This window comes from Danio aesculapii, chromosome 9 (assembly GCF_903798145.1).
Source record: "Danio aesculapii chromosome 9, fDanAes4.1, whole genome shotgun sequence".
Taxonomy (NCBI): domain Eukaryota; kingdom Metazoa; phylum Chordata; class Actinopteri; order Cypriniformes; family Danionidae; genus Danio; species Danio aesculapii.
In genome coordinates, this window is record NC_079443.1 from 16,111,509 (window position 1) to 16,121,608 (window position 10,100).

At 38.7% G+C, this 10,100-nt stretch overlaps 1 protein-coding gene across 1 annotated transcript in view; it reads right to left on the reverse strand.

Moving 5' to 3' along the window:
• Window positions 1-3,277, reverse strand: part of LOC130235342 (NALCN channel auxiliary factor 1) — a 244,846-nt gene extending 241,569 nt beyond the window's left edge. The window contains exon 1 of the mRNA XM_056465907.1: window positions 2,208-3,277. Within this exon, the coding sequence (XP_056321882.1) occupies window positions 2,208-2,846 (639 nt within the window). The 5' untranslated portion in view covers window positions 2,847-3,277. The remainder of the gene's footprint in view (window positions 1-2,207) is intronic.
• Window positions 3,278-10,100: the final 6,823 nt, after the last annotated feature.

A 10,100-nucleotide genomic window follows, 5' to 3' on the forward strand; every position in this document is an offset into this window, starting at 1 on the left:
GAATTTAATACAATTCCTATAAATGATTAACTCCTAATTGCTCAAAAATAGTAACTATTTATCAAACATTTGTTTTGTTTTAACTAAATTAATTAATTTAACCAACTTTATCACCTTTTTTTCTATAATTGTTTGTAAATTAGTGTGTTATGTGTACCAACAAAAATCAAATGCAAAAAAGCAAAATACATTTTTTAAAACATTTATGACACTAATATAATTTCAAAGATTGTAAAAGATTGTTTTTATTTACCAAAATAACCTGAACACAAATTAAATAATTCATTAATTATTAATTCAATAATTTCTGTTATTCAGAATTTCAATTATATGTGTCATATTTCTGTAACTGGCAGTGGATGAGGAGACTTCCCCGAAAAATGTGTTAAACACTTTTAGTGTTCAGAAAAGTGCTATATAAATGTAAGGAATTATTATTAAGGGACTATTATACCACCTTGCGATACCTAGAACCAAATAAAAAATTCACACATTTATTTTCGACTGTTGCTAATGAGGAATTGAGCTTGATTATGTGAATTAAATATGAGTTTATATTTATTATTCAGAAAAGAGCAGTGTGTACTTAGTGTGTTTTAGCACCATGGACAGAGACCAAACCACTTTCGCCTGCAAAACCTGAGCAAAACTAAAAAGAAAAAAAATTCTATAAATAAAACATGCGAGAGAGAGAGAGAGAGAGAGAGAGAGAGAGAGAGAGAGAGAGAGAGAGAGAGAGAGAGAGAGAGAGAGAGAGACAATAGATGGAAAAAAGCAAGAAAGAGATGCAACAATCTGCTGCACACTCACTGAAAGTGTAATGTGCAGTGTACTTTACAAAGTGTCCCGCTGTCAGTTTGGCAGGACATTTTGCCCTTGTTTTCTCATCCCACAGCACAGGAAATACAAACCTGATAGAGCTAATCGTTTGAAAATGACATGCTTCACATGCTCTCCTCTGCTGTGGCGGCTGCAGCTGCTCTATTAAGGTAGAGGCAAAGAGCAACAGTCCTATTTCATGCATGTGTAACAACACTGTTATTCAACGCCATGACTGAAGGAAAAACACCTGAACAATGACTGGAAGAGAATAGACTTCCGGGGATTACACAGAGAAAAAAAAACACTGCTGCGCTATTAACGTTATTGAAATTCCATAAAGCACTGCGCCATCTCCCTCTTGCTCTCTCTCTCACACACACACACACACACACCACACAGTCTTTGTGTTGTTCTATCTCTCTGCAGATCGTAGGACACCTACAGCCATAAATCTCAGATGGTTCCAAATGAGAGGACATGCCCTCAGAGTTATCCTTCCACACTGAAATAATTCCCTGCTATGAAAGGAGACCCTGTGGAAAAATAAATAAACACATCTTAAACCTAAGATGGTTATCTGGTTTTAGGCTTGCCCGGCTAGATGAAATGTGCACAAATCAGCCCAAAAATACAAAGAGTGGAACAACAAGCTTAATGGTTTAACTACTTTTGAGCAATGCTCTTTTGTTGATTGCATTAACCAATTAGAATTTTATGAAAAAGTAGAAATTGTATAATTTGCATGAAAATAGCAAGGAACCTAAAAAACAGCTATGAGCTGCATTATGATTTCTTTTAATACCCAGGATTACCATGCAAATACCATGTGGTATTTATTATGGTAATGTGTATTGCCATTGTCATTACATAATAGCCTATGTGCTGTTACTGTAGTATTTCACATGGACATATAATAACTGCCAAAAAAATCTACAGTTCGGGGTTTAGGACTTTTTGTATGTACTTAAATTAAAATGATCAAATCACGTCACTAGACATGGGGTAGATGAAGCTTTTATTTTTTCCCCTAAAAGCTAGCTTTCGTTTTAGTTATGTTCTGCTCGCCCTGCTTATCCTTTAGTGTATTTGCATCATATACAACTGAGGGAGAAATCACCGTATAATTAGTTTCTATAAACTACCTTCCATCTAAGCCAAACTTATGCATTCAAGATGTCAAACAAATTCACCTCCCGTTAATCCACAAGTGCGCGCGCACCTTGTATCCGCGCGCGTTCTCGCTCGCAGATAACGAAACAGCGGACCGTACACATGTAGCGTTTGATTGCGCTTAACGTGAAAGAAATGTACGCACATAATGCGCTTCTGTTAGAAGCCGTCAGCAAACAAAGCAACACCAAAAGAGAAAAGCAGCGTTCGCCTACCGTGCACTCTTCCATACATGTCCGCACCGAATATACATCCGTTTCATATTTCTGAACCATAAGCTCAAACTCTCGGTATTTCTCCTGAGCTCGTCGGTCGTAGCGTTGGTAAGCCTGAACGCACTGGCTGCATCCCAACGCATCAGCCATGTCCAGGCTACAGGTCAAATTGTCCGGACTCGTAAACCCGTAAAACAAATCCAAAAGAGAGTAGGAATTACAAAAAGAAAGATAGAAATCGCTCAGGTTCCACTCGGAGAGGCCCGAGCACACGGCTTCCGCCTCGGCGAAAGTCAAGCAGTTTTTGGAGAGGCTGTCAGGATGACAAGTTTCAAGTCTCCACAGAGGTTTGGTAGAATTGCCTATAAAAATAAGACTCTGCTCTGTCTGATGGCTGGATGAAAGTATATGGTTGGTGTGCTCCAGCCGTTTGTCTCGCGTCCTCGTCAGTTTCGCCTCGGCGCAGAACCACAGATGATCAGAGAGCAAAACGGTGATAAACAAAAGAGAGGCTAAGGACAGTCGCCATCTCTGGGCCCGTTCCGAATCGGTGAATAATGGCTTTTCGTCCTCTCGGGGTGCGAAGCAGATTTTTAAGCCGTCATCTTGCTGCCGACACGTCCAAGCACCCCTGGTCATATTTCAGGAAAGAGCAGCACTGGCCGACTCCACCGCGACGGCTCCTCGATCTGCCACAAAATGCATTGATTTGAAATGTATTCCTCCGTTCAACAGCGCTCTCGGCAGCTGTATCCGACTCTCTGGGCTAGATGAAGCCGCTCGCGGTCATATCTCCGTTATTCCGCATGGCTCCCCGGAGAAAAAGCGCTTCTGTGTGACAACATGCCTCCTCTGTTCCCGAAGCTCCTGCCTGTGTCCCCGTATCTCCTCAAGGGAAGGCGAGACGCTGAACGAGCTGCTCTTTCCCTATCTGGGCGGATTGCCTTCGATCTTCTCTGCTGTTCATCATCATCATCATCATCATCATCTTGGGTCCTGTGTTAAGTTGCCGCCATGTTCGTCTTGAAACTCTTTTTGGGGAGCTGGGTCATTTGCGTCATCTCCATCCTGGCGCAGTAACACAGATCTACAGACTACGGGCGATGGATACACACGCGCGCGCGCCCGCTCTCACTCACTCACTCACTCTCACACACGCGCGCACTCACTGGACGTGTCAATGTGAGAGATCACTCATAATAAACGCACATCTTCCAGTACACGTTTAGAAGCCGGTCGCCCGCCTTGTCCTTCCTCTCGCTCCATTCACCTTCAGCATCCCGTCAAAACGCAATCTGTTCACCACCAGACTCGAGCAAAATAAACGACGCAGTGTGGACGTTTAAAGACGCGGTGGCGTTCAATAATAGCATCGTTTTGGCGATGCGTAATTTTCCTTAAATGCGCAAAGACTGGAGGAAAAAACATGCGCAACATGTTGCGTGAGGCAGAATCAGCGTGAGACTGAGATGAAACGACATTTGTATGTCTCGTTCATCCCGTTCAGGCTGAAGTTTATTAGTATGCAGCGTGTAACTGTGTGTAAGGAGCCGGGCACAGGAGAGACATCTGGGCGTCAAAGCAGCACGAGCGCGGAAACGTGAGCCGCGAGTGTGTGTGTAGGAGAGGGAGCAAGAGAGACTGAGAGAGATACAGATACTGTATATTTGTCCTCTAACAGCCTAACCTTTTGCGGCATGGCCCTGTTTGATCCTGCATTTCAAAGCAAACAAAGTGTGCGTGCAGTGCACAACCACCACGAGCTTAGCTTCTGCCTTTCTGCCTTTATTTGGGAGCTGAACGTGATGAGCGAGGCGAGGCTGGCATGCAAATCAGTGCTTTTTCATTTTACATCCTTAAAGTCGCCAAAATACTGTCAGGTTGAATTTCTTGGAGTGCTACCAATGCTTTCCTTAAAATTAATCCCACCCCTTATGGAGAAGTCAAGATTTTTTTAATCCAATGTATTATTATTATTATTATTATTATTATTATTATTATTATTATTATTATTATTATTATTATTATGTAGCAACACTGTCAAGTTTAAAGTCCCTATAAAAGTCAAAACAAATCGTTAGTTGGACTATAAAAGTGCCATTTTTGTAACAGTTTTGTAAATCCACAATGAAGTGATAAATGAGTGTTTCTGTTTTGTCAGTATTCCATAAAAAACGAACCTAAAAAAAAAACTACAACTGTTACTATAGAAACCATTATTGCTATTATTAGATTTACATAAAAAATACTTCGCAATTTAGTATTTATAGTTAAAACTAATTATGAACTAATTATTTCACAAGATTTCATCCAGAATAAAGTTTATAGAACTAAACACAGTGTGGAAATAAATAGAAAGATTTGATTACAACATATGTGTAAAAAATAAAGGTAGCTAAAGGTTTAAAATCTCCAAAGCCTCAGGCAAAAGCCCCTAGGGGCTACAGAAATTATAGCCTGTAGACACCATATTCAACCTTGTGTGAATGCATCGATGTACAGTATGTTCAGTAGACTGCCCTGTCAATGCAAGAGATCATTTTTTATATATTTATCAACTTAAAACATTGCTACCTGCATCTGCACAATCTAAACTAAAACTGCACAAAATTCTGTCATGATTTAGTCACTCTTGACTTGTTCCAAGCTACTTTGTTTGTGTTTAACAAAACAAAGAACATTTCAAAGATATATTGAAGAATGTTGGAAAACCACTAACCATTGATGTCCATAATAGGAAATGTCAATCTCAGTTTTATTTATACAGCACTATTAAACACAACCAAAGGTTGACCAATGTGCTGCACGATACAAATCACAAAGAGAAAGATATAAAATCATAGCTAAAACAAACATGTTTCGGTCACATTTTATTTTGATGGTCTGTTTGTTAAAATTAAGTTAAATTGCATCTACATGCCAACTAATTCTCATTAGATTATAAGTAGACTGTTAGGTTGGAGTTAGTGTAAGTTGACATGTACTTACACATTTTCTTATAGTCAGTTAAATGTCTGTTGAAGGAGCAGTATCAGCAGATATTAAGCAGACAGTCTACTAATACTCAAATGGACCATCAAAATAAAGTGTTACCCGATTCTCACTGAAAATGCCAAATCAAAAAGGTAAGTTTTCAACCTAGATTTAAAAACAGACAGAGATAATATAGAACTAATACAGAGGGGCAGAGCATTCCACAATCGAGGACTAGCACGGTCACCTTAGGGACTTTGGGATGCAGAGTAATTTCTGGTTTGATGACTGAAGAGTCGGACCAGGGGTGCGTTTCCGAAAACCATCGTTAGCCTACTAAGGTCGCAAGTTCCATCGTTACAATAGTTAATTGATTTGGTGTTTCCCAAATCCATTGTTCCAATGAACATTCGCAAACTGCGTCGCAAACTTGTATACTTGCAACTACACCTCTGGAGCTGTAGTTAGAAACATAGTTCCTGGCTGTGTTCTATTCCCACTTATGCCCCCTATGCCATCTTCATTTAGAACATTCTAACATTTAAACTTGGAATTATTAAAAATAAAAGCATTAAAGTTCTCTATTAGGTGTAATTTGCTTTCAAAGTATTGTTACAGTTCAGTTTTAGCGATCTTCATGCTTACAATTGTGCTCCCTTCACAGTGTACTTTGAAATTATTGATGTCATTTTGAACACAGCTGTGGCTCATGACAAAAGCCATAGGTGACCTATTATTTAAAAGTGGAATTTATGTTACATCTCCAAAGCTTGTGAAATCAAAACACATAGCACATGTTAATGCTTTTAATTTATAGTAGGTTATTTATTAAGTATCTGTACAGTATATGACAAGGGGTTGTTGGTTAGAACATTTCTGCAGTGGTTTGCATGTGTCATATAAAAAAATAAATAATAAATAAATGATATCCTTCTCCTACTACTACTACTACTAATAATACTAATAATCATCATCATCATCATCATCATTATTAATATTATTATTAAAGTATTTCCTAATAAATAATTAATATAAAATGTAATTTAGTAATTTTTTATTTATATGATTTATATATGGTATTAGAATACGTGTTAGCTTTTGTAAGTGATTTTATGTTTTAGAATAGATTATGTAATGTTCTTAATAATATTTGTAAAGTAAACACAGGTCCTATACAGTATGTGTCATTTACATATATTTCAATTGAAATGGAAAACGAGTGCATGTTTTTACCAAAACTAATATTGGATTTTTTTTTTTAAATGTGTGTGTGTGTGTGTAAAACAATATAATTTATACAAAGAAATTATGGGGTTCTTCTGTAAAGAAGTTATTAACACCCCATTTAGAGCATCATTATGGAGGTTTTACGTTATAACTAACCTGGTTCTAGCGATCTGCGACAGAGAAACAACGGGTTTTGGGAAACTACATCGTCATTACATCGTTCTTTTTCCAAACGATGCATCATACTATGATAGTTCAGCCACAAGTTACGTCGTTGTTTGGGAAACACAGTTGATGTTTTATCATCCGGTCTGACAGATAAGAAGGTGCCAAGCCATTTATTGATTTAAAAACCAAGAGAAGAATTTTAAAATTCACATGATAGTGCACAGGCAACCAGTGCAAAGAGCGCAAGACTGGTGTGATGTGGTCATGTTTTTTGGTACCGGTTAAAAGCCTTGTAGCAGAATTTTAAACTAACTGAAAACAGAATTGAGTTGTCTGACTAATCCCAAAATACATTGAGTTATAATAGTCCAACATATAAGTAATGAAAGCATGAATTGTTTTTTTCCATTTTTTTTCTAGATATAATAGGTTGATTATTTTTAATTCAAGAGTTCACACTTAGCTGATGGCTTACAATAAAGCTTGTTTGGCATGCTGTCCCGGGAGAGAGCCCTGAGCTTATGAGATCCTCAAGCCCGGGGGTCCCTCCCGTTTGCAGGGTGAGAAGGGAGTTTGAGCTCAGGTAGATCTCGATGAACTTCACCTGGCATATTTCTAGCTAAATGCCGGATATGGATGACTGAGAAGAGGTGTACTCGCTAAGAGCTTGGATATGGTATCAATGTTGTGTGTTCAATTTACTTAGGTTGCGTGTTTTTGGACTGTGAGAGAAAACCGGAGAACCCAGAGAAAACCCACGCGAGCATGGGGAGAATGAGCAAACTCTGCACAGAAATGTCATCTGGTTGAGTAGGGACTTTAACCAGAGGCATTCTTGCTGTGGGGCAACAGTGCTAATTGCTGGGTTGCTGTCTCGCCCGTCTGGAATGGAGGGGGAGTAGGGGTAGAGGGGAGGGGGGTTTCAAGACGAAGATATTGAGATAAGAATACTCTGGTTATTTATAGTGAGTTAGGAATCATCTAATTGGAGAATCAGTCATGAACTGATGTGGGAACAACTGAGAACATTCATAAGCACGTGATCCTCTCGAAATTAGTTTATAAATAAACTTCACAAGTCGAAGCTGAAAAAAAAAGCTGGAAAACAAATATTAATCCAATTTTATATACCAACATTCATCAATATATCCTCTTTTGTGTTTGACAGAACAAAAGACTACAGTTGTTTTGGAACAAGTCAAAGGTAATGAAATCATGAATGTTTATTATCAGTTGAACTGTGTCCAATACAGTCCAGATACACCTTTTGCAGTGTTGCATTAAAGGAACAGTTAAGCCAAAAATGTACTCACTGTTTACTCGCTATGCATTTCTTTAGTCTCTACAATACAAAAAATATATATTTTCAAGAAAGCTAAAGTCTGTAACCATTGACTTCCATCATAAAAAAAATAAATAAATACTATGGAAGTCAATGGTTACAGGTTTCCATCATTCTTCAAAAAATCTTATTTTATTTTCAACAGAAGAAAGAAGGTCAAACAGGTAGTTAGTTAGTTTAGTTTGGTAGTTTATTTATATAGCACATTTTTTACAACACAACATTACCCAAAGTGCTGAACACAATCAATGCTAATTAAAATAAGTCTTGCATCACAAAAATTAATAGTTTACAATCAATCCGTGACCTAACAGGCAGCCAGCCTAGAGAAGAAAGAAATAGGGATATGTGTTCATATACAGTACTTTGCGAGTCCTTGTCAGAAGTATCGCAGCCGCATTTTTGACTAATTGCAATCTATTCAGGGCATTTTGATTAATACCCACATATAAAGATTTGCAATAGTCAAGTCTTTCCAAAATAAAAGCATGGATCACCTTGTCAAGGTCATTAAAAAAGAGAAATTACTTCACTTTTGCCGTAGAAGTCGTAAATGGAAAAAATGGCATTTAACTACTGAATTCATTCATTCATTCATTTTCGGCTTAGTCCCTTTGTGAAGTTTATTCATAAACTAATTTTGAGAGGATCACGTGTTTATGATTGCTTTCGGCTGGACCCGCATTATCCAATTTACAATGCACCAATCAGATGATTTCTAAGCTTCTATAAATACCCTAGGTTACGTATCACAGCTATCTTCATTATAAAGAATTCCCCCTTCCACCCCTACTCCTCCTCCTTCCTAGATGGGTAGCACAGTGGCCCAGTGCTTAGCACTGTTGCCTCACAGCAAGAACATCTCTGGTTCCAGTCTTTACCAAACCAGCTGACGTGGTCTTTACCTGACCAGCTGTGCGGAGTTCGCATGTTCTTCCTGTGCTCACGTGGGTTTCCCCTAGGTCCCCCGTTTTCCTCCCACCATCCAAAAACATGCAACCTAAGTTTATTGACGAATCCAAATCAACACCATAGACATGCTCCTACCAAGTACTTATCTCTTTAAAGAGCAACTACTATCTGCTCTTCAGTCACCATGACGGGATTTCTCAAGATCTACCTGAGCTCAAACTCCCCTCTCACCTTGCAACAGGAGGGAGCCCCGTGCTTGAGGTTCTTATGAGCTCAGGGCTCTCTCCCAGGACAGCATGCCAAACAAGCTGTATAATCATCATCAAGTGTGAACTCTGGAATGAACCACCAACTTATCCAGCTTATGTTTTATGCAGCAGATGCCCTTCCACCTGCAACCCATCACTGGGAAACATTCACACACATACACTATGGACACTTTAGCTTACCCAATTCACCTATACTGCATGTCTTTGGACTTGTTAGGGAAACCGGAGCATCCAGAGGAAACCCACGTGAACACGGGGAGAACATGCAAACTCCACACGGAAACACCAACCGAGGCTCAAACCAGTGACTTTCTTGCTATGAGGCGGACATGCTACCCACTGCGCCACCGTGCAGCCTCAACTGAATTTACTTGTTTTTTTCATTTCAGATCACCTTCGAACTGAAACCCTAGGTTTCTAACAACAGGTATTTGATAAGTTGATAGCTCACCAAAATAAATCCAGAGGGGCAGGATCCTCAAACCAGACCAGCTCAATTTTCTCCTCATTGAAATTAAAAAAAAAATTGTCAACAGCCAGGTCTTTTCCTCAATTAGACATCTCATAAGGGAGTCAATGCCCTTTTTAGCATTATTTCCATATAAACAGGTTAGGAACCAGTGAACGGTGAGTAAATTATGATATGATTTCCAGTTTTTTTCTGAAATTTTCAATTTTGGTCATGGTTTACATGGCAACATTGCAAAAACTTGCTCGCCGAAGCAACCCTTTACCTATGTTACCTTCATTTTGCACAACATAACAAGGCTGCAATATTTAATTGGTAAAAAAATATTTTAAAAAATAACACACGTCACGTGCCAAAACTTTCTATGATAACCTGCAGTCAAACTCTTGGGAATGAATCATGTTCCGTACACCCACTGAACCATACATTATAGCATCCATTACTAAATTTAAATCCAACTGTCACTCCTGAAACATTCCTAAGTGTTTACATGACATATCCAGTTGAAGTCAGAATTATTACCCCCCTTTGAA